The 25,861-nt window shown below is 38.8% G+C and overlaps 3 protein-coding genes across 5 annotated transcripts in view; 2 read left to right on the top strand and 1 right to left on the bottom strand.

Annotated features, from left to right (window-relative positions):
- The window catches only part of LOC114464379 (ankyrin repeat and BTB/POZ domain-containing protein BTBD11-A-like), a 112,051-nt gene that overhangs the window by 40,516 nt on the left and 45,674 nt on the right, over nucleotides 1-25,861 (bottom strand). For all 3 annotated transcript variants that reach the window (XR_003674191.1, XM_028448495.1, XM_028448496.1), the window contains exon 2: nucleotides 2,067-2,216. Coding sequence is in view for 2 of the 3 variants with exons in the window: in XM_028448495.1 (XP_028304296.1) it covers nucleotides 2,067-2,216 (150 nt within the window). In the remaining variant the exon portion in view is untranslated. The remainder of the gene's footprint in view (nucleotides 1-2,066; nucleotides 2,217-25,861) is intronic.
- Nucleotides 7,623-9,804, top strand: LOC114464382 (E3 ubiquitin-protein ligase TRIM16-like). The gene has a single exon (XM_028448498.1). It carries the CDS (start codon nucleotides 7,680-7,682, stop codon nucleotides 9,342-9,344), a length of 1,665 nt encoding a protein of 554 aa, XP_028304299.1. The 5' UTR covers nucleotides 7,623-7,679; the 3' UTR covers nucleotides 9,345-9,804.
- On the top strand, nucleotides 14,483-16,257 carry LOC114464380 (E3 ubiquitin-protein ligase TRIM16-like). The gene has a single exon (XM_028448497.1). The coding sequence runs from the start codon at nucleotides 14,572-14,574 to the stop codon at nucleotides 16,237-16,239; it is 1,668 nt and encodes a 555-aa protein (XP_028304298.1). The 5' UTR covers nucleotides 14,483-14,571; the 3' UTR covers nucleotides 16,240-16,257.

A 25,861-nucleotide genomic window follows, 5' to 3' on the forward strand; every position in this document is an offset into this window, starting at 1 on the left:
AATAAAGAGCAACATTTATACTATAGATTAAAACAGATCCGATTTTGTTTTACATTCCCACATGCAGGTAGTAAGAAAAAGTCTTTATTTTTCATATTTCCAGAGCGTGTGAGTCTAGAACCAATGCATATCTGTGACTAATCATTAGTGATGTGAACAGTCTATGTTCATAGCTCTAAGCTGATCACATTACAGGGAGCTGAGACATATGCTAAGTAGTTTACTGAAGACCCAAACATGTTCCAGACCCAAACACACACTATTTAGAGGAGCTGACATGTCCACCAGATAGGATGTATAGCAGATCTATTTATATATTCTGAGAGTAGGTGGAGCTTATTACTATACCATATTTACCTTTCTATGTGATGGAGTTACTGACATATTGGAAGATGGGAGAAAAATAAGGACACACCCCCTCACTAGATTATCCATATCTCAAGAAGTATTCATCAGATCAAACTAAACATGTACAGTGTGAATACTGAATAATCGAGGAACAATTTGTAAAGATTTCTGTATTTTTTAGACCGGAGTGCGTGGAATGACCTGAAAAATTGTTGAAATGACATTGAATGACATTGTGAAATGATCGAGTGAAATAACAAAATGTTCAGGGTATAAATTTCACAAATCCCAATGGATAAAATAACTGAAAATGGATGAAAATTATTATCAATAATAATAAATGTTTCTTACAAAATCATGCAGAAATTGCAATAAGCCCTGGAATATACCCTCACATGCAATTTTCCCTCATAACTGGGGGTGAGATCTGACGTGTGAAAAGTAGGACAGGTATTTAAACCCTGATATGATAATGAACGATTAGTGCGTAAATGGGCTCAGCCTCTCGCTGTGCGTGGACTCATCCCATTATCTCCCGTCTGAACGCTGGACCTGGGATAATGGAGCGAGAGCACTCAGAGGAAGCCTGAATGGCAGCCGGAGAACGAGGCTAATGTAATCACTCGCTCTTCCTGCCTGTTTTTCAGACCACGTGTGAAGCACCTTGGCTAAAATCAGGACTAATGGCGTCTTCAGTGGGCGGAGTAATAATGGCTTCCTAGAATAATGGTGAATAACGTGAGGTTGAGTTGGAGCACTTAGAAAGCAGGATGGGATTCCTGCGTCACGGAAACCGTTTCAGTTCGAAAGAGAAACCACTCTCACTCCGAAGCAGACCATTACATTACCAGTCATGAGTCGGACAGAACATCGGTGCATCATCGGCAAAATACCAAGTGTTTTGCATCAATATTTCCATCTTAACATTAAATTCAGCATTTTAATGCTGACTTTTCGTGCTGACCAGTGTAGTTGGTAGAGCCATCTACCAACTACACTGGTCAGCACTGGTCAGCACGAAAAGTCAGTAGTTGGTAGATGGCTCACTGTACTAAAATGTTATTTATCTGTATTATATTTGTATGATATTTTCCTGGAGGCGTACACTTGTCATAATTCAGTGGTTCCCAAAATGTTTCTGCTGTGACCCCGTAATGTCTCAACTCTCAGCTGCTTTTGGCCCATTTCAGTCACTTTACACTCATTTCTTGCCAGTTTTAGCCACTTTTGGACCATTTTTGGCCACTTGTTACCATAGCTGCCTCCACTTGCTCGTTAAAAAAGGGGCCGGCCCACTTTGGGTCGACGGCCCACCGGGACAGCGCCCGGTATGCCAGATGGCCAGTGTGTGTTCTCAACAGCTATTTAGAAAAATCTAAATTTGGTTGGTTGATTTCTAAAAAAAAGTGGGTCACAATTTAATGATCTTGGACAAATGTGGGTCCCAGGGTGAGACTAGTTGAAAACCCCTGTTTTAAACTAATTATTATTGAAAAACTGAGAACTGTTTGGACTTTTCTCAAGATAAAACGATAAAATATAGATCGTTATTGATTGCGAAGGAGGGATAACAGGCGTTCACGATATCTGCAGGATTTTGATGGTAATAAAACTCTAAATAAAGAACACCACTGAGTGAAAAACCTCATATTTGCAATTCCAAGCTCTGTGTTGTTTTATTTTGGCGGGGCCTACTGAAGGGAGGAAGCAGCACTCACTCAGCTCGGAGATGCTTCCCACTCTGGTGGCGAGCAGCGACTGTTCCAGCGTGCGAAGCTCGGCCTGTGGGAACGCAGAACCTTCGCCGCCTCTGCCGGATCGCTGCTGGTCCCGGTGAAGGTTTAGACTTTCTGGAAGGCTCAGGACCCCTGAGAGGAGAGCACAGAAACAGCAGCTCAAAGTGATGACTCAGCAAAAAAAACATAATTTTATCCATTGAAACTTTCAAGTTCAATGGTTCAAAGTTTGATTAAAAGAAAAGCACTTTTTTCCAACCATGACTCAGAAAAAATACTTTGGTCCTTTTCTGTTCAAACCATGACCTGGCATTAATATTCAGCAATAATAATACAGTATGATGTGGCATTGATAGCATGACTTGACAGTTTGACCAGAGAAAACTCCACTGGTTGTCCAAACATGACTCAGCATGAATAATCAGGTACATTGTTGTTCAAACCATGACTTGGCATTAATATTCAGCTAAGCCAGTCTTCAACCATGACTCAGCAACAATAACACTGTATGATGTGGCGTGGGTAGCATGACTCGACAGTGAGATGATCAAACTACGACTCCGCAAAACTCCACAGGTTGACTATATTGTCCAACCGTGACTCAGCATGAATAATTGGGTACATTGGTATTCAAACCATGACTTGGCATTAATATTCAGCCAAGCCAGTGTTCAACTACAACTCAGCAATAAATTACAGGTTGGCTGTGTTATCCAACCATGACTCAGCAGAAATAATCAGGCAGATAGTAATAGTACGGGAGAGAATATGGTGTTGACACAATCACTTAATTATATTTAAACTGTGGGTTTCAAAAATGGACTCAGCAAGAATACTTGTTTAAACCGTGACTAGGCAATAATAATCAGGTATATTGTGTTGTGTAAACCATGACTTTTCAAGAAGACTCACATAAAATGTGTTCACATCATGACACAGCAAGAATAATTAGGTATATTTTGGTGTTTAAACAATGACTTGTCAAGAATACTTTTGTAAAATGTGTCATTCACACCATGACTCGGCAACATTGCTTGAGCTGTGGTAATTAAACTATGACTCAGCATTAATAACCAGATATATTGTAGTGCTTAAACCACAACTTGTCCAGAATACAGTCGTAAAATGTGTTCACACCATGACTCAGCAACATTACTTGAGATGTGGTAATCAAACTATGACTCAGGAATAATAATCATATATATTGCGGTGTTCAAACCGTGACTCGTCAAGAATACTCTCGTAAAATGTGTCGTTTACACCATGACTTGGCAACATTACTTGAGATGTGGTAATTAAACCATGACTCGGGGATAATAATCAGGTGTATTGTGGTGTTTAAACTGCGACCTGCCAAGAATACGTTCAAAGCATGACTTAGCATTACTACTGTGTTTCTCCAATCTTTTAAGGATTCTGTGTGAACTGGAGCCCCGGCTTCTAATCGCTCCGTAGGGATACAGTCGGGAGTTGTTTAACTACGTCGAGACTAAGGTTTGTTTTTCCAAACTTGGAGGATGTGGACGTAAACATCTTTTCCTTTCAGCTCGGGGGAAAAAGTCGAGCTCAGAGAGAAACGGCGGCAGGAGTATCTCCTGGTGTTTGGGAAGCTGTCAGTGGAGCTGTTTCCTGTCTCTGAGTCCAGCTGCGTTCACAACGCCTTTGATGACTTTCATGTAGAAACAGGTTTGAATAATTCACCGGAGCTCTCTGATTGGTTCCAGAGGAAGGAAAAAAGCAGACGAGGGACGTTTGATGGAGCTGAACTTTGTGGAATGGACATCAGAGAAGAGAAGAGAACCCTGTGGACTCTGAGGGAATCAAACTGAATCATCTCAGCCTATTCAAACCTCAATGACTCATCATTCGTTTGTGAGCGTCACAGGTCATCATTTATACACAGGAGAGAAAAATAACTGGTTATGTCATAGTTAACCAGGTGGGTTAGTGTAGCGGTTCTCAACCTTGGGGTCAGGACCACATTTAGGGTCAGGAGACACTAGGAGGGGGTCACCAGATGCCTTCAAGATACTAGGAATCTTTTATTTTTTAACAATTTAATGTCTATTTTTGCTTTTTATAGCCTTTTTCTGCAACTACACCAAACATTCCATATTTTAACCTTTTTTATCTCTTTTTCTTGCCATATTTTTGCTCCTGTTAATACATTTTTACTACATTACTTCCATTTCTGACACTTCTACATCATATTTCAATGCTTTTTCTGCACATTTTTCCACTTTCAAGACATTTTCAGCACTTATAAACTCTTTCCACCACTTTTGCAGCTAATGTCAGAATTTTAACATCTTGTCACCATATTTCATGCTTTTTCTTTCCAATTTAACCACATGCACGATTTACCAGTTTAAACTGTTCCATTATTGACACTTTAAACCTTTTCACCACTTTTTCTGTTTGTTTTTATCCACTCTAATTTAAAACTTTTAACCAGTTTCTGTGGTTTTTAAAACCACCTTTTCCACCATTTTTTGGTCACTTTTAACCCATTTTATTTGTGATGAAAACAAGGATTTCCATCTTTAAGATGACTATAATAATATTAAACGTTCCTGGATAACAGTGGATATTATTCAGATGAATAAATAAATGTGGTTATCATGTGAGTTTAAATCTCCTCCTCTGCAGAAACATCCCATCCATTCTTTAGTCCGTGGTCGAGGAAACACCTTGTTTTTTTTTCCTCTTTCGTCAATGAGGAAGGAAACTCCTCTGGAATATTAACAGGTGGTTGCCACGGCAACAGCTGACTGCAGCTGAACAGCGCTGACGCAGGAATAAAGACGCATCTGCAGCAAAATTACACACAAGGAGAGACGAGGAGGGCGTGCAGATGTCAACAACGACCTTTACCTCCCGCTTATCAATAATCACACCCAGAAATGAAATATGCATTTCAAACAAAGCAGTGAGACGTCTTTACAGAACAAAAAGGAAAGTGGAAGTTTAGTCCGTCAATGAACAAACAATAACTCTTAAAAAGATGAAGAATTTAAATCCATAATTCAGACCAAAAACAACAACACTGTTGCTTTTTTTATTTATTTATTTTTATTAAAGGAAATGGTGGGTTTTACTTTTTATTTGCTGACGTTTTTATTTTCCACTTGTAAAACTACTATCATTAAAGTTGGTAAACCAGGTTTTTGTTTTTTTATTATTAAGGGTCCCCATTAACAGTGTACAGAGCTACATCATTATTATGTGTGTTCCCCAAAAACACACATAAGTACACACAAAAAAAATTATTACTAAAATACACAATATGAAAAAACAAACGCAAAATGACAACAAAGACAAACACAACAACCACTTAAACAAACAAAATGACTATGAAAACACAAAAAACAACAACAAATTATGGAATAGCTCCAAAGACACACAAACTGTCAACAAAATGACACAAAATGAGATGAAAATACAGAAAACAACAACAACTAGAAAAGCACTCTGAGAGCGCAGACCTCCACCAAACAGCTCATTTCCACCTTATGTTGTAGTCCTATATTGATTTTATATACTCTATAAGATTAATTGATCATCAAAACATACGTTTAGCATTTGAAATAACAATGACATTATTAATTGTCAAATAGTTATTAAAAAACTGCAACCATGTTACAAATCATGCTCTGTGATGGGCAGTTATATTTTTGTTCTTCTTTTTCTAATTGGAACACTGATGACATCATCAGTGAAGGGTCTAGTTTCCTGGTTGCCTTGGGGCCGGCTGCCCGTTCCGCGTGGCTCTGGCCGTCTGCTGGGCGGGGGCCTTTGCTCCTCTGCTGGGGTCTCGGGCGGGGGGCTCTCTGGGCCCTTCCCTCGGGGGGTTGGGTGCTTGGGTGTGGGTGGGTGGGGGGGGCTGGATGCTGGCGGGGGGCCTTGGGGTTGGGGGTTGGGGTCGGTGGGGGGATGCGCTGGGTGCTCGGCTGCTTGGGGCTTCCTCGGATGTGTGTATGGGGGGCGGTGGCTGCCTCTCGGCCTGGGATCTTGGGGGCATCTGGGGGGTTGCTCGGCCGCGGGGGGGTTGCCTGGGGCTCCCTGGCCTCCGCTCTTTCTGCTGGCCTGGCTGCATCTGCGGGCCCAGGGCAGTTCCTGGGCTTGCAGTAGCGGGTTTTTTTTTGCACATATACTGGTATACGATGCACTGGCACGCCTTGGAATGTGGGATAAAACTCATACTGGGCTTAACCTTAGACACGTTAATCCCAAATACCTGCTTTAGGTACTACCATTCACTCATTCCCCCTGTTCACAGCCACCACCATTATAGCTAAGCTTCACACTTGTCACCATACTGCCTGGATTACACAACATAATAAGCACAATATATTCTACAACCTCACATCTCACCCTCACTGCAAAACAGTCTATTCTTCCCCAACTTTTCTATTTCCTGCCTTGAGTTTCTCCTCCCTTTTTATATCCTCCCTATAATAAAAGATTTCTTACCCTTCCTTAGGGAGGGCTGGTGATGGTCACAATTAAGCAATAAAATAAATCAATGTATTTTATTGCAATAACAAAATATGCATTGCTGTCTCATAATGATTGCACTTCCTGTGGTGTTGACCTTTGACAGCATGTGCAGACAAGTATAAAAAAAAAAAAATCATCAGTGAAGGCTGTCCTGAGAACCTATGACATCATCAACAAAAAGTTCCACAGTGTGGATGGAAAAAAATCAAAAAAAAAAAAAAATATATATATATATACATATATATTTTTTAATTTTGGTATGCCGAATATCACCAAAATTTAATCGCCTGTTCATTGTCCCATTTATCAATTTTCTTGAAAATATCATACAAATCTGTTCATAACTTTTGAAGTTATGTTGCTAACTGACTGACTGACAGATAAACAGATAAACGGAGGGTAAAACATAACCTTAATGCTCTGTGCTTCACGCATGGCATAGGTAATAATAAGAAAGTGACCCCAAAAACAGACAAATCAACAACAAGTAGAATGTAGAAAATGACAGAAAAATAAACAAAATTACAACAAGAAAACAAAACAAAAAAACAAAATCCCACATATTGTCAAAACAACAAAACCTCAGACAAAGACAAAATCCTTTTGTGTTGTTTTGATTGTCATTTTGTACTTTTGGAGTCATATTTCTGTGCTTTTGTTTTACTTTTGTGTATTTTTCATATTTTCTATGTTTTTTTGTGTAATTTTTTGTTGTAAATCTTTTTTAAATTATTTTGTTGTTTTGTCTTCTTGTTTTCTGTGTGTTTCTAGTGTTTTTGTGACACCAGAAACACACAAATCATATTACAAATAGGACGGATGTGAGTCCCTGAACCTTTGAAGGCTCAGTTTAAAGGGTTGGAAAGGTTGAGGTTGTGCTGACTCAGCTTTGTGTATTTCTCCCAACATGGCACCAATAAAGTACGATCTTATCTAATGAAACGCATTTACTGTGGTTTCACCCTCGTTAATGTTCAACGGGACAGCTCTTTGTTCCTCCCTCATACCTTCAGTGTGTGTGTGGGTGTAACCAGGAAGTGCTGAGCGCTAACACGCTGTAAAGTAACTCTGCACTCAGACTAGTTTCAGGGAGAAATGGAGCAGCAAAGAGCTGAGCTACAGACAGGAAAATTATCCTGTCCCATCTGTCTGGACCTCCTGAAGGAGCCGGTAACCACTTCCTGTGGACACAGCTACTGCAGGACATGTATCAGCAACCACTGGGATGCAGAGAAGGATAATTACATCTACACCTGTCCTCAGTGCAGAGAGAAGTTTATAAGGAAGCCTGATCTAAAGAAAAGCACCATGTTAGCAGAGTTAGTGGAGGAGCTGAAGAAGAACAGACTTCAAGATGATCCTGATGATCAAAGATTTGCTGCAGCTGAAGACGTGGCCTGTGATTTCTGCACTGAGAGGAAACTGAAAGCCTTCAAGTCCTGTTTGAACTGTGTGGCCTCTTATTGTGAAAAACACCTTCAGCCTCATCATGAATCTGCTGCATTAAAGAGACACAAACTGGTGGATCCCTCCAAGAAGATCAAGGAGATGATCTGCTCTCGTCATGATGAGGTGATGAAGATGTTCTGCCGCACTGATCAGCAGTGTATCTGTATTTTCTGCTCCATGGAGGAACATAAAGACCACAACACGGTTTCAGCTGCAGTAGAAAGGACTGAGAAACAGAGAGAGCTGCAGGAGAGTCTAGCTGACATCTACAAGAACATCCAGGACAGAGAGAAAGATGTGGAGCTGCTAAAAGAGAAAGAGAAGACCATCAACCTCTCTGCTGATCAGACAGTGGAGCACAGCGAGCAGATGTTCACTGAGCTGATCCGTCTCCTCCACATAAGAAGCTCTGAGCTGGAGAAGGAGGTCCGATCCAAGCAGCAGACTGAAGTGAGTGCAGTCCGAGCGCTTCAGGAGAAGCTGGAGCAGGAGATCAGTGAGCTGAAGAAGAGAGATGCTGAGCTGCAGCAGCTCTCCCACACTGAGGATCACATCCAGTTTGTCCTCAGCTACAGCTCCCTGTCAGCGCTCAGTGTGTCCACACACTCCTCCATCATCCACAGAGGTCCTGGAAGCTGCTTTGAGGAGGTGACAGCAGCTGTGTTAGAGCTCAGAGAACATCTCCACAAAGTCCTGATGGAGGACTGGACCAAAGTCTGTCACACTGTGGAGAGAGTGGATGTTTTACCATTAGAGCCGAAGACCAGAGCTGGATTCTTAAAGTATTCACAGGAAATCACTCTGGATCCAAACACAGCTCATAGATACCTCAGATTATCAGAAGGAAACAGAAAAGTAACATTAATGGAAGAAGATCAGCTTCATCCTGATCATCCAGACAGGTTCACTGAATGGGTTCAGGTCCTGAGCAGAGAGAGTCTGACTGGTCGTTGTTACTGGGAGGTGGAGTGGAGAGGGGGAGGAGTTTGTGTTTCAATCACATATAAGAGTATCAGCAGAGCAGGGAGAGGGGAAGAATGTTTTTTTGGAGCTAATAACAAATCATGGATGTTATTCTGTTCTCCAAAAAGTTACACATTTATTCACAACAACATAGAGTCTCCAGTGTCAGGTCCTCAGTCCTCCAGAATAGGAGTGTACGTGGATCACACAGCAGGTATTCTGTCCTTCTACAGCGTCTCTGAAACAATGACTCTCCTCCACAGAGTCATCACCACCTTCACTGAACCTCTACACGCTGGAGTTAGTGTTTCTTATTATGGAGATAATGCTAAACTCTGTAAACTGTAACTAAAATTATTTTATATAAACACAATTTTACTTCCTTTATTTTTTTTGGAACTAAAAAAATATTTTAAAGAATAAAAAAATGAAACAAACAAAACTAATTAAATAAAAAAGATTTGTTGTTTTACCAGAATAATTGCTTTTGATGTTATAAATAAGATTTTCATTTTCAATTTTTTTTAAAATTCTGGTTATTTCAATATTTCAGTAACAACCACATGTTTCCATTGTTGGGTGAATTTTATGTGATCTTTAATGAAAATGTATTTGTACAAACAGCTACTGACATGTTTCAGCCATAAACAAATGAATGTATATGTTCTTTAAATTCTATGTGGTAAAAATCTACAAATGTTGATTAGCATAATAACATGGGAAAATAAAAATGTGTAATCAAGATGTTTGAATGTTATAATGGGAAAATTGAATTGTAGTCAATGAAAATGTGAGGTTTTTAGATTATGGTGGTATGTTAACGTGTGATTCCTGTGAAATAAACCCAGTGTGACTCTGCTGCTGCTTGTGAGGTCATTTTAAAGTGTCAAAGATTTACAACATTTATATCAACCACACAGCTCATTAGCTTTGTATAGTAAACAGAGGCCCTGGATGTTAGCTCAGGTATGTAGCCTGTGCTAACTGAGCCAAAGCTAACCAAACAAAGTGCTCATTAGCGCAGAGGAACCTGGACTGGGAACGGCCCACGGATTTTTTTTTTGTCAAAAAAAAAAAAAATCCACCAAAATGCCACCTAAACCCAACCTGGCAACGCAGCTTCTACAACTTCTAATATTCCTCTCTGAGCTCCGCCTTGTGTCACTTTTCCTTCACAAATTCGTCTTATTTCCTCTGTAAACGTACAAATATTTGTGTCGTGGTAAAAGTAAAGTTAAAAAGTCACCAAAATAAAGATTCAGTAAAGTACAGATACCTGAAAATATACTAAAAGAGTAACTAAACCACAAAGCTAATGTATTTGGGTGTAAATATGGATCATTATTATTCATAGTTTCTTTTTTTTTAACATATTATAATTAAATGTCTAATAGCTCTTATTTAACCATAATAAAATATATTCAGGTCAACTTTCTCAGCCTATTTTTCAGGAACAAGTCAAACAGTTTCAGAAAAACAACTGATTTCAACTTAATCTAAATCTAACAATAACACAACCATGTACGTAAGCGATGAGACAAATGAGATATTAATAACTGGGACACTCAGATTAACACTAATCAAATAAGAATAATTCTATTTTAAATACTAAACTTAATACACATTAAACAACTCATATACATGTACCTAATAAATCAAATAAATAGACACAATAAACCCCTAAGTGATAAATAATAAATAATCAATCAATAAATCATGAACATAATTTGTGTTAAATCAGCAGTAAATCTCATCTTTAACAAACTATAATAACTGATCGTTTGATTTCTAAATGTAAAACATCTTCTAATTAAAATAATACTGTTAGATATAAACTTTATAAATCTATGCTTTGACCTTTATCATTTATGTATGTCTTTATCTCTGATGAGCTCATGTTTCACCCTGTGGGTTGAAATCAGGTTATTTACAGTTAAATTTAGCTATTGCTAAGAGTCTGTGACGTCATTGGTCCGTCGTGTGTCACAATCAAGCACAGTTGGCTCCGCCCCCTCCTATAAAACTATCACCTGTGGACTCTACAATCTGTGGTGAGTAGGTTGGACAGAACCATGTTAATAGAGAGCTATAGTGAGTATTGAGTAGCTAGTTAGCATAGCATAGATTCTTCATTGGAGATTTCATAGTATAGACTGGGCGTTTCTTAACTGCTTCAGTAGCTCCGCCCATAATAAGGCTTTTTTTTTTTTTAAATGTCCATTTCTGGATTATTTAGAGCAAACAAAAGCCGCACAAGTTGTTATTTCAACTAAAAAGCTGTTAAATTATCTAAAAAGCTTTTTTTGGAATAAATCTTCTAATACGAACATTTCAAAAAGGCCAAACTTGTAAAAACAGTGGAGGATTACTACAGTAAAAGTATTTGTTTTTAACTATCTGTGACACACACCCACACTGACACACAATGGGGCATTTATGTTTATTTATGTGTTTGTGAACCTACAGACAGACATACTGTAATAGTAATTCATGTTTTCTTTATCATTCATTCCTGTGAGGTCTGAGGAACACGGTTCTGGTGAGTATTTATGCTAATGAAGTGTTGGACGTTCTCTCTGCTGGAGTCAAACACTGAATCTACTTCTGTGTCTTTGTGCAGTTTGGAGTTGATCACATGACTTGTCTTTCCTTCTTTCTTTCCACATCACTGTTGCCTCTCGGTCTCTCCGGTCGTGGCCTTTTGCAGTTGGATTGGCGTTCCGGGGGCGACGCTGCCAGGACCAATCGGACTACTGCCATTCCTGAGTCCCCCCGAGAACCTTCCGGCTGCCCGACCTTCCACGACCAGCTGACATTCCTCCCCCCAGGCTCGGCGACCTCTGACACGTTAGTGGCATCGCTAACGCTAACGTCGACACACATCATGCTCCGACAGCAGAATTACAGAACCAGATCTGGCAACCGAGCTTTGACTTGGAGCTATTGTTCATACACAACACGGAACCCTGAGGTTTGTTTCTAGTAAACCACACTGAGGGAAAAAGCAGCTGCACACTAACTGGCCATAACATTATGACCACGGACGCCTCCCAAACACAGAATTCTGATGATTATTCTTAACGCAGATCTGCAGAAATCTGATGAATTAATCACTTTTTGGCTCATGTGATATTTAAAAAAATAATGAGAAGAAAAAATAATCTATCTATAAAGCAAATAAGTTCTGTGTGTGTGTGTGTGTGTGTGTGTGTGTGTGTGTGTGTTTGTGGAGCGAATATCTCCCCGACATGGTATGTGTTCGACCTGAAACTTTGTCAACGGCTTCCAAATACTCCAAGTGTGTGCATCCATTATTTTGGAGTAATTTGGTGATTTACAAACCTTTATTTTAATTTTATTTCACCTGGACGACACATTCATGTTCACCTAGAAGTGAAACCTATTCAGCTTTTGTCCTCAGTGTGAGGGGGCGCTAGCGCACCATCTATATCTATTTCACTGCACAGCTCTGCTACAGTGCGTTCCAGAGTCAATCAGCGGCGAGCTAGAGTCACATGTGCAGCCAGAGCCAATCGGTGCTGAGCGCACAGAGCCAAGCAGACACACGGGTGAGAGAGAGGAATATACTGTAGTTTAAGGCTTTTCCACAAGTTTTGATCTCCTTCTTCTCTTTTGAGGAAACATACTTTATGACTGTTCCTTCTTTGGTGATTACATTTCAAAACGTTTATTTTCATGTTTGTTTGACTGTTCGCTGTTTAGACCGGACGGACATGACCTGGATGTTGTTGACGGGCAATGGCTACGGCAAAAAACGCACAATTCTACACAAATACTGCATTACAAATGCTGATATTTTCACCATATATCTATACTATAATTCAAGGGAGGTCTGTGTGTGCATGTGGATGTGTGTGTGGAGTAAATATCTCCCAGACGCGGCGCCAGTTCGACCTGAAACTCGGTCGACGAGTTCCAAATAACCCGTGTGTGTGTATCTGTTATTTTGGAGTAATTTGGTCATTTCAAAAATGTTTATTTTAATTTTATTTCACTTCTGGACGGCCCCGAAATGAAACCTATTCAGCCTTTGACCTCAGGGTGTGAGGGGGCGCTAGCGCATCACCTGTTGAGAGACGACTTCCGGCATCCATTTTGAAGGCGAAACAGATGAACTATGAATCAACTGCTATTCATCCACGTTCCAAATACCCAGAGTGTGTGCATCTGTTATTTTGGAGTAATTTGGTGACGCAAAACGGTCAAAACATTAATTTTATAATTACGCTCCCTCAGTAAGAGCACGCCACTTCCGGGTTCATGACGTCACCGGGTTAAAAAAAAAAAAGAAAAAGGTCGATATTAAAAAGGTTTTTGTACCGCTAAAAGTCATTTAAGTTAATATTTCATAGTTATTTAATATTATTCCCGTGATTCCAAACTTACTTTAAATCTCGGGTCACAGACTTCACTTCCTCCTTCATCTCCATGAATGTGGGCGGTGCCTGTGCTGATGGTCGTTACCTTATCACAAACATTCTGCTTCTTCAGACAGAGGAATGTAACGTTTTTGTGAGTGGATGGGTCCTCTATGATTATTGTTTGTTCTGCGCAACGGTGAGTGTTTCTTCTCATGTTCTACTATGTGCTAAGAAAGATGCTAGCAGCTGCAATGTAAACAAACACACACACACACACACGGCTGATGCGCGTGCGTGCACTACATCGGGATGTACATGGTGAACTCACACAGAGCCGTTGAGAGAGATTTGCGACTTTGGTGTTGTAAAACGTTTATTTTTGTGGTACTTTCGGGTCTCTCTTTTTTATACACACACACACACACACAAGTTATGAAGTTATGACAAAAAAAAAATAAATTAAGAAAAACTGCAATTTTTTTAAATCAAAATCCAAGTAAATGTATCAGAAAAAATAAGAATAAAAAAAGGAAGCGTGATTTTAAAAGAAAACAACTAAATAATTCAGGAAACCTTTTTCAGGAAATGTACTTTAATCTCCTGACATGTTTCGACTGTCACTGCCAGTCTTCTTCGGAGGCATCTACTGATCACTTTGATGTGTCCCTGACAGGAGATCAAAGTAAATTACCTTGAAAAAAATACTTGTCTGAATAAATAAAATGGGGAACCCAGTGATGCCTCTGAAGAAGATTGGCAGTTGACAGTTGAAACACGTCAGGAGATCAAAGTACATTTCCTGAAAAAAAATAAATAGATAAATGAAATCATAACATAAACTGTCTCCCCATCAGGTCAATAATAAATGCAACGTTTTTCAGGGGTCCTAATGTTGAATTATTTTTCAGGAACAATTTCCCATTTTTTTTTCCAGGTTAAATATCTGACTGATGATAAAATGTCTGTCTTATTTTGAACTGTGTTAATGTCTGATGGAATCTAAAAACTCTGAGTATCTGTAGAACCAGTTCATCTCCTGGATTCCTTGGTTCTGAGCTCACATCTCTTTGTTCCTCCCTCATACCTACAGTGTGTGCGTGGGTGTAACCAGGAAGTACTGAGCGCTGACAGACGCTGTAAAGTAACTCTGCACTCAGACTGGTTTCAGGGAGTGACAGTGACAGACTGCTGAAATGGAGCAGCAAGGAACTGAGCTACAGACAGAAAAAGTATCCTGTCCAATTTGTCTGGACCTCCTGAAGGAGCCGGTGACCACTTCCTGTGGACACAGCTACTGCAGGACATGTATCAGCAACCACTGGGATAAAGAGGACAAGCGCATCTACAGCTGTCCTCAGTGTAGAAAGAAGTTTATAAGGAGACCAGATCTAAAGAAAAACACCATGTTAGCAGAGTTAGTGGAGGAGCTGAAGAAGAACAGACTTCAAGATGATCCTGATGATCAAAGATTTGCTGCAGCTGAAGACGTGGCCTGTGATTTCTGCACTGGGAGGAAACTGAAAGCCTTCAAGTCCTGTTTGAACTGTGTGGCCTCTTATTGTGAAAAACACCTTCAGCCTCATCATGAATCTGCTGCATTAAAGAGACACAAACTGGTGGAGCCCTCCAAGAAGCTCCAGGAGATTATATGCTCTCGTCATGATGAGGTGATGAAGATGTTCTGCCGCACTGATCAGCAGTGTATCTGTATTTTCTGCTCCATGGAGGAACATAAAGACCACAACGTAGTTACAGCTGCAGTAGAAAGGACTGTGAAACAGAGAGAGCTGCAGGAGAGTCTAGCTGACATCCACAAGAACATCCAGGACAGAGAGAAAGATGTGGAGCTGCTTAAAGAGAAGGAGAAGACCATTAACCTCTCTGCTGATCAGACAGTGGAGCACAGTGAGCAGATGTTCACTGAGCTGATCCGTCTCCTCCACCAAAGAAGTTCTGAGCTGGAGAAGGAGGTCCGATCCAAGCAGCAGACTGAAGTGAGTGCAGTCCGAGCGCGTCAGGAGAAGCTGGAGCAGGAGATCAGTGAGCTGAAGAAGAGAGACGCTGAGCTGCAGCAGCTCTCCCACACTGAGGATCACATCCAGTTTGTCCTCAGCTACAGCTCCCTGTCAGCGCTCAGTGTGTCCACACACTCCTCCATCATCCACAGAGGTCCTGGAAGCTGCTTTCAGGAGGTGAGAGCAGCTGTGTCAGAGCTCAGAGAACATCTCCACAAAGTCCTGATGGAGGACTGGAACAAAGTCTGTCACACTTTGAAGAGAGTGGATGATCTACTATCAGAGCTGAGGAACATAGCTGGATTATTAAAGTGTTCACTGGGAATCACTCTGGATCCAAACACAGCCAATAGATACCTCAGATTATCAGAAGGAAACAGAAAAGTAACAAGAATGTTAGAAAATCAGCGTCATCCTAAACATCCAGACAGGTTCATTGATTGTCATCAGGTCCTGAGCAGAGAGAGTCTGACTGGTCGTTGTTACTGGGAGGTGGAGGTGGAGGTGGGATGGGGAGGAGTTTGTGTTTCAGTCGCATATAAGAGTATCAGCAGAGCAGGGAGAGGGAAGAAATGTCAGTTTGGATATAATGACAAATCATGGATGTTATTCTGTTCTCCAAACAGTTACACATTTTATCACAACAACATAGAGTCTCCAGTCTCAGGTCCTCGGTCCTCCAGAATAGGAGTGTACGTGGATCACACAGCAGGTATTCTGTCCTTCTACAGCGTCTCTGAAACAATGACTCTCCTCCACAGAGTCAACACCACCTTCACTGAACCTCTATACGGTGGAGTTAGTGTTTCTTATTATGGAGGTAATGCTGAACTCTGTAAACTGTAACTGAAATTATTTTATATAAACACACAATTTTACTTCCTTTTTTTTTTGGAATTAAAAAAATATTTTAAAGAATAAAAAAACAAAACAAACAAAACTAATTGAAAAAATCATTTGTTGTTTTACCAGAATAATTGCTATTGATGTTATAAATAAGATTTTAATTTTCAATTTTCAATTTTTTTTAAATTCTGGTTATTTCAATATTTCAGTAACAACCACATGTTTCCATTGTTGGGTGAATTTTATATGATCTTTAATGAAAATGTATTTGTACAAACAGCTACTGACATGTTTCAGCCATAAACAAATGAATGTATATGTTCTTTAAATTCTATGTGGTAAAAATCTACAAATGTTGATTAGCATAATAACATTGGAAAATAAAAATGTGTAATCAAGATGTTTGAATGTTATAATGGAAAAATTGAATTGTAGTCAATGAAAATGTGAGGTTTTTAGATTATGGTGGTATGTTAACGTGTGATTCCTGTGAAATAAACCCAGTGTGACTCTGCTGCTGCTTGTGAGGTCATTTTAAAGTGTCAAAGATTTACAACATTTATATCAACCACACAGCTCATTAGCTTTGTATAGTAAACAGAGGCCCTGGACATTAGCTCAGGTATGTAGCCTGTGCTAACTGAGCCAAAGCTAACCAACCAAAGTGCTCATTAGCGCAGAGGTCGCCAACCTGGACTGGGAACGGCCCACGGACTGTTTGATAAGCAGAAAAACTTTATAAACCATCACAAAAAAAAAATCCACCAAAATGACACCTAAACCCAACCTGGCAACGCAGCTTCTACAACTTCTAATATTCCTCTCTGAGTTACGGTTCGGTGTGGACCCAAATGCAGAGAGAGAAGGAGGAAGGATCGAAGCATAGCGTTCTTGGATCCAGTCCATGTTTTATTCTCAAAAAAAAAAAAAAAAACACTTAAATCCAAAAGGGGAGCAGGAACAGGGCGCAAGACCAGGCACAGTAGCCCACGAGGAGGGAGACAACATCACACATTGATCCCACAGTCATACTGTGTCCAAGCACTCAGCTATATAGTGGAGGAGGCCTGATTGGGAATGGGCCACACCTGGGTGAAAACACGAGGGAGCTAATCAATCACCAACCAAGCACACAGACATCACTGAGGGGTGGAGCCACAAACAGGAATCCCTGAAACACAGACAAGAGTTAACACAAACCAAACAAACAAAGACAGAATAACGAAAAGAGGACCCAAGGGTTAAAATAAACAGAACCTAACACTCTGAGCTCCGTCTTGTGTCACTTACTACTAAAAGAGTAACTAAACCACAAAACTAATGTATTTGGGTGTAAATATGGATTATTATTATTCAAAGTTTCTTTTTTTTAACATATTATAATTAAATGTCTAATAGCTCTTATTTAACCATAATAAAATATATTCAGGTCAACTTTCTCAGCCTATTTTCCAGGAACAAGTCAAACAGTTTCAGAAAAACAACTGATTTCAACTTAATCTAAATCTAACAATAACACAACCATGTACGTAAGCGATGAGACAAATCAGATATAAATAACTGGGACACTCAGATTAACACTAATCAAATAAGAATAATTCTATTTTAAATACTAAACTTAATACACATTAAACAACTCATATACATGTACCTAATAAATCAAATAAATAGACACAATAAACCCCTAAGTGATAAATAATAAATAATCAATCAATAAATATTGAACATGTAAATGTTTATTTAATTAAAAGGAGTGAGGCTGGGTGTTTTTTTTTTTTTTGTCATTTTGCAATAATTTTATCTAATTTTGTGTGTTTGTTGTTTTTGAGTCAATTAGTATATTTTTGCTGTCATTTTGTGTATTTTTGGTTTTGGGCAACTTTGTCGTCATTTGTATATTATTCTAACATTAGTGTATTTTTGTTGTAATTTTACAATGTTTCTATCACGTTTTGTCGGTGTTTGTTGTTTTTTGGGGTAAATTTGTATAATTTTGTTGTAATTTTGTGGGTTTTTGGAGTCTTATCTTTTTTGCGTTAACCTTGAGTGTGTGTCCTAATATTTTCCAAGTTTTTGTATTTCATTATGATTAAAAGCAACAAATTGTTGTTGAGCAGAAGTGTTGAGTGAGAACATTTTCCCGTCCTGAGGCTGGTGTCAAACTACAAGTATTCAATGGTAAGCCAAGTTTACCTTAAATTTGGATTAAAAAACAAATAAAGTAATTTAAAGGGGTGAGACTGGTGTTAAATTACAGGTGCTTTCATTTGTAAGCTAATCAACAACAAGGACATGCTCGTCTGGCAAAGATAGCGAGGCTGGTGTCCAATTACAAACGGCATCCGTGTGGAGCACATCACGACTGTGTGGCGCCAACAACAGACGGACAGACACGCCGTCGTTCACCATAAGGGGCTAAATATTATTCAGGCATCTGCTCGGACACCTGTGCTCCATCTGGGTTGGAACGTGCACTGATTATTACTACAGATTATTTATTACATGAGGAAACAAACACTGACCACCAGTTCATTCACTTATTTAACCATCAGGGAACAAAACAAACATCCTTTAATATCACAGAAGTAGATGAACATGGTTATTATTAAAGCTATTTTATCTATTTTTAGTTTAGAAAATCACCCAATTCTCTTTCAGTTTACCCATTTTATCTGCCTTTGCTTTCATTTAGCGATTCTTTTTCTTGTCATTTTGTATGTTTTTCTGACATTTTGTGTATTTTTGTTGTCCTTTTGCAATACTTATATCATTTTGTGTGTGTTTTTTGGAGTCATTGTATTTTTTGTTGTCATTTTATGAGTTTTGAGAGCAATTTTGATCACTTCTGTTGTCATTTTGTATATTTTTCTATCATTTTGTGTATATTTCTTGTCATTTTGCAATGTTTTTTCATCAAATTGGTCAAAACATAAATAAATCAAAGAACATTTAAGTATCTGTCATGTACTGCTTAGATCAGTGGTTCTCAACTCAAAGTAATCTTAAAGATGTAAATCCTTTTTTAAATCTGAAATAAAATGGGTTAAAAGTGACAAAAAATAGTTAAAAGTTACAAATTAGAGTGGCCAAAAATGGACAAAAAAGTGGTAAAAAGTAGTTAAATAGGCAAAAATAATCATGAATAATGGTGAAAAGAGGTTAAAAGTGACAATAATGGGTCAATATATGTGACATTAGGTGGAAAAGTGGTGGAAAGGGTTTATAAGTGCTGAACATGTCTGGAAAATAGAAAAAAATTTCCAGAAAAAAGGCATTGAAATTTGATGGAGAAGTAGTAGAAATGTGAGTAATGTAGCAAAAATACATTAAAATGAGAAAAAATATGGCAATAAAAAGTGATGATTGTTGATGCCTTCCATATTTTACGTCTAATTTATAACTATAATGTTGAAATTAGGGATTCACCGAAATGAAAATTTGTGGCCGAAGCCGAATAAAATATAAACACTTGGCCGAATACCAAACATTGAATGCGGTTGTTAATTTTTTCATATTTTTTTTAAATAGTGCATAAATAGCCTAGAATACATTTTTAGACATGTTTTTTTAAGAAAGTAAATGTTTATTGAATATTCTGACATTTTTTAAATGTTCCAGTAGCCTTTGCTTTTCATAAAAAGCACAACAAAGTTTTTCATTTATATTTACCCTTCAAAAAAACAAAACATGCATTACAAAAAAAAAAGGATTTGTGGCTCACAGCGCTAACAACGGACCAACTTTTCCGCAGTGACGGCGAGCGGTAAGGAGAGAGTCTGGCTGTGTTTGTGTGTGGAAAGGAGGAGCTGCTGCTGCTGCTAGTTCTGCAGCAAAGCGCACACACTTTTCCGACTCTAAATCACTGCACGTTGTTTGACTGCGTCATTGCATCACACGCTACTATTTGACCTTGATTTTAACTCACTAAACCGAAGGCTGAATGTTGCTTTCTTTGCAATATTTGGCCAAATATATTTGATTACCGAATATTCAGTGCATCCCTAGTTTATATTGTTCATTTCCTCACCTAAAATCTGGGGGCCACTTGGGATCAAACTGGACTGAATTTTGCCCCTGAACTAAAATGAGTTTGACACCCCTGGTTTAATATTATAAAAACAAGTAAATATGTAAAAAGTAGTCTTAAAACAATGAGATCTCATACACAGTATATAAAGGATATATTAGCGTTTGCGTTAGCATTAGTGTGTAAGAAGGAGCAGCTCTGCTAACAGCTGAATATTAGCACTGGTTTTGAAAATGTGAAAATAAACAAATAAATAAATAAATCCCAGTAATAATAGTATTTGCTGCGAGGCAGAGCCCCGAAGCACAAACATGTCAACTCTGACTGTGAAGCCTGAGGAAACATTTCATTTCCTGCCTTTCTTTCCACTGAGGAAGAGGAAGAGGAAGAGGAAGAGCAGAAACAACAATGGTCTGTTTTCTAAATAGACTGAAGCTTGTATACTGGAGCTCCATTTCCACAGTATAAGTCACAACTTTCCTCCGTTTACAGTCAAGGGTCTGACTTATTCAACGATGGTAGACACTGAAAGTAAAACTATAGTCTTCATATTAAATGTTTTCTCAATCAAAAGTCTTTTTCTATCATCTGATTAAAAAAAATAATGAAATGTGTTTAAATAGATCATCCACAAATGTGGACAAAAACCTTCTAAATGTCCTTATTAGTAGATCTATGTCTAATAAAACACATTATTATGTATCATATTCATTTAATAGCCTTTTAAAAATGGGACGACTTTACAGTTTTAGAGCCTGTGTTCCTCCATCTTGAAACAATGTGATTGATGACGTCACAGGGCCCCACTGCCTGTAAACATCCCATTGTTTTCTATTGGAGTGAAACATTCAGCCTGATTTTTAGATTATTTAACAGCTTTTTAGATCATTTAGTAGCTTTTTCAGTCAAAATTACAACTTGTGCTGCTTTTGGTTGCTCTAAATAATCATGAAAAGTTAAAGATGTCGATGTAAACCTCTTTTGTTTCATGAAAGACGATAAAAACAGTTGTGATCAGAAAAACTCTGTGACTGCAGGGGGCGACAGTTCCAACTCTGTGGTTTGGTAGTAGACAATGAGGTAGAGAAGAAGAGCTCTCCTAAGGGATCTTTACACACCCTTAAACGGTGCACTGACACGCTCTGGTGGCTAAAGTTAGCAGGCAATCAAAGACGAATTAAAGACTATCATTTACACTTTAGCTGCTCAAGGGAGAGTAAAGGCCCCTTAGTAGAGCTCTTCTTCTCTGCTTCATTGTCAACAACCAAACAGTTTGAATCACAGATTTTTTTTCAGGTCACAACTGTTTTTATCCTCTTTTGGTAAACATGAGGGTTACATCAACATCTTTAACTTTTAGTTTTAGGCCAAACAGTGGATGATCCCTTTAAAATATTTGAATAATAATCCAAACTTCAGCGTGTTTGTTTATCACAGCAGCTGTAAATCATTAACAGTCACTTCCATTCTCCTCCTTACTTCTGACCACAGAAATAGTCAATTTAAGACGACAGTCCACAGGGTCACATGATCAACATTCATGTCAGCATAATGAGTGATCTGAGCATTAATACAGGAAAGAACAAAGGGTTTTTATAGTAATTTTGTGTGTTTTTCTGTCATTCTGTGTATGTTTGTTGTTGTCTTGCTCTTTGTGAGGCATTTTGTGCATTTATGTTGTCCTTTTGTGTTTTTTTCCCTGTAAAATATGTTTTTGGAGTTATATTGTATATTTGTGTTGTCATTTTGCATTTTTTGGTCTAATTTATAGTACTGTGGGTTTGCAGTCATTTTCTTGTCTTTGTGTGTACTTTTCTTGTTATTTTCTGTAATTTTATATATTTTCTGATTATTACTGTTGCCGTTTTGTACATTTTTGTTTAAGTTTTGTGCGTTTTTGGATTATTTTCTGTGTTTTTTTGTTTGTCTTTTACTGTATTTGAATTCCTGCAATGTTGTAATTCTTTGTATATTTTTTTATCAGAATCAGAATTAAAAATACTTTAATAATCCCAGGGGGAATATATTTTTGTTACAGCTCCAGATATACAAACAACATATATGATTATTAAATATTATTATGATTATTATTATTATGTATTCTTGCTTTTGTTTGGTGTATTAAACTGTCATTTTGTACGTTTACTTTGGGAGTTGCATAAAATTAGAACGAGGCAATAATATGCAAACACAAACAAAACGTGTGAACCAACAGGGAAACGAGTAAACTTTTTGAAATTTTGAAACGGGAAATCCGAAGCTCTACGAATGTTACAATCTGGGAGTCTCCTACTCGTTCACAATCCAAGACATTGGAAAAAAAAAAAACCCAAAAAACAAACAAGAAAACAACACTGAGATAAATTTGAAGGTGAGAAAGCTCTACGCCCACATGTAAACAGTCCACAGAGACGATGATTAGCTCCACAAAAGCTGGTGATTGGTTCCATTAGAGCCTGAGATTCTGCTTCGTAATCAGGCACCGCTGAGCTTTAATATGAGTGGGATGTTCAGGTTCCAACCGTCTGACCTGGGTCAACTCCTTCTCTGTGTGTGTGTGTGTGTGTGTGTGTGTGTGTGTGTGTGTGTGTGTGTGTGTGTGTGTGTGTGTGTGTGTGTGTGTGTGTGTGCGTGTGTGCGTGTGTGCGTGTGTGCGTGTGTGTGTGTGTGTGTGTGTGTTATGGAGACACACACACTGAAAGTGACGCAGGACAAGGATCTCACGGTGTCTCTAAAGAAGCATCCTCTGCTAAAATCCCGCCTCCGCTTGTTGGCAGGGCTGTTGCCATGGTTACCTGGATCCGCAGGAGTGATGCAGTGATGCATCGTGGGGCCGACGCCAGGAAAATCTTAACTTCCCGTTCTATACCTCGTCATTGCAGCCAAAGGGAAACGAAACGTTGCCACGTTTCCATGAGAGCTTTAATTAATTCCCTTTTAATTCAGAATAAAACTTAAATCCTCTTTAAAAAAAAGATATAAAAATAACCATGTGAACACCTTATTCCGAATGAAAATAGCCATTCCAAAATTAAACTTAAATCCAAATGAAGTGGCTGGTTTAAACCTTTTTTCCAAGTATATCCAGAATACTTTTATTCTGAATTATTTAATTCAGAATAATTCATTCCAAATAAAAAACATAATTATGTAACCGTGGCCAAGAAGACAAGAGGGCAAAATGACAAGGAAGACAAGACAACACACAACAAGACACAAGACGAGACACAAGATAAGACAAAACAAATCAAGAAGACAAGAGGATACAAGGTGACAAAAAAGCAAAATGACAAGAAACTGCATCAAGAAGTTAAGATAATACACAAGACAACTATCTAAGACAAGCGTCTCCTAAAGACCCCAAAAACTAAATTTAAAACCAGAGGAGACCTGACGTTCCAGGCTGTAGCTCCCAGACTCTGGAATAACCTGCACCAGTCTCTCAGGGAGCTCAACTGTGTGGACACTTTTAAAAAACTGCTGAAGAGCTTTTAGTTACTGGATTTTAATTTTTATTCATCCTTTAATGTTGCTGTTCTTATGATATTTATGCACTCTTGTTTTATTATTCTATTGTGTTGCACTTGTACTTTTACCACAACTCTGTACAGCACTTTGTGATTTTATCTGCAAAAAGCACTTTATAAATAAACTACTTACTTACTTACAGACAAGCCAAGTCAAGAAGACAAGAGAATACACAAGACACAACTATCTAAGACAAAACGACACAGAACAAGACAAGATACAAGACAAGACACAAACATCTAAGACAAGAAAACACAAGACAAGTTGTGGAAAGGCAGGACATAACTAGATAATTTCAGATAAGATACCAAAAAAGAAAAGAAGACAAGAAGACAATGCAGAAGCACAACAAGACAAGACACAAGACAAGAAGACTAAACAAATCGAGAGGACAAGAGAATACAAGAACGACAAGAAGGCAAAATGACAAGAAGGCACATCATGAAGACAAGTCAAGTCAAGAAGACAAGAGAATTAAAAAAACACAACTATCTAAGACAAGGCAACACAAGACAAGACAATAAGACAAAACAAATCAAGAAGACAAGAGAATACAAGACGACAAGAAAGCATGTCAAGAAGACAAGACACAACTATCTAAGACAAGAAGACACACTGTGGCAAGGCAGGACATGACTAGATCATTCCAGATAAGATGCCAAATAAGAAAAAAAGACAAAAAGACAAGAACAAGATGTAGAAAGACAAGACATAAGAAGACAACTCCAGATAAGATCAGAAATGAAGACAAGACAGAGTGTCATTTATCACGTGATCAGTTCACTCCGCCCCTTTACCAGCAGCTTCCTGTGCAGAGCTATGAACGGACACCGCCTCTATTTGCATCCATACGAGCTTTCCTAACTTTTCCAGTCGGTTTCACGCGCTGTCATCGTGGGCTGGAACTCATTAATTATGTCCTGCTGCTGAGGAGCAGATAATGGCTGCGTTCAATCACTGCACTTCATGTTTATTCTCAGCAGAGGCCAAAATAGCAACAACAAATCATCTGCTTTGTTTGCCCTGTGCTAATGATGCCCGCGTTGTGTTGGTTCCTCTGGAGAAGACAAAGAGTTGGCTCAGATCACACCACGGCGGAGTTCATATTTTAGTATCAGACGCTGGCGGGGGCACAGAGTCGACCCTCGCCCACATTTATTCATGATTAAAACCACTCAGAACTAAACATCAATGAGGAAAAGGACGTCACAAAACCGCCATGTCAGCATTTTACTGCTCCCACTAAGTTTTTTCCATTATTAATATTATGTCCATGTTTGCATTTTAGTTTAATATCTAGAGCTCTTTAGCCAGGACTTGGAAATGGCCATATATGGATTGTGACGACGTTTTTCATTATTGTTTGCCACATTTTGCTCATTAAAGCAACCCTTTGTCATTACATACCACCTGGTTCCTCTTTATTTGACCATTTTTGGCCACTCTTGACTGCTTTTGGACCATTTTAGTCACTCGACACTCTTTTCTTGCCACGTTTTTGCCACTTTTGGACCAGTTTTGGCCACTTGTTACCATGTCTGCCTCCAGTCGCTCTAACCCAGGAAACGCTCATGAAAGAGGATCAATGAGAAAGTCAAATAAAAGGAGTAAATCTTCTATTTTGGGTGAGCGTACACTAACAGTCGGGTTCTGAAGCAGGCTTTCCTCGGGCTCAGTGACGTGTCGGAGCTGCGAGCAGATTGATTTGTTTTGCTTGTCCCTCTGAGCTCTAAAGTTTGACAGACCCTGCAGAGGTCTCCATCCATCACTCATCGCCCGCTGTTTACTGCACTCTGCGTGATGTGATGGATGGAGCCGCGCCGTCAACTCTCCTCAGTTTTAGGAGCCGTTCGTTGAAAACGTTTAGCAGGCATAAAAACTGATGACCTACTTCATTCACCTCATTTCCACCTGAAATATGGAGGCGGAGATTCAGCCTGAACTGGATCCTGAGGTGGAGCTTATTACTATAACATATTTACCTTTCTATGTGATGGAGTTCCTGACATATTGGAAGATGAACACTGAAGATAAATAAGGACACACCCCCTTACTAAACTATACATA

This window comes from Gouania willdenowi, chromosome 6 (genome assembly GCF_900634775.1).
Source record: "Gouania willdenowi chromosome 6, fGouWil2.1, whole genome shotgun sequence".
Lineage (NCBI taxonomy): Eukaryota > Metazoa > Chordata > Actinopteri > Blenniiformes > Gobiesocidae > Gouania > Gouania willdenowi.

Bases quoted from the DNA above. Each gene is read 5' to 3' on its own strand.
- LOC114464382 (XM_028448498.1), top strand. From the start codon at position 7,680: ATGGAGCAGCAAAGAGCTGAGCTACAGACAGGAAAATTATCCTGTCCC.
- LOC114464380 (XM_028448497.1), top strand. From the start codon at position 14,572: ATGGAGCAGCAAGGAACTGAGCTACAGACAGAAAAAGTATCCTGTCCA.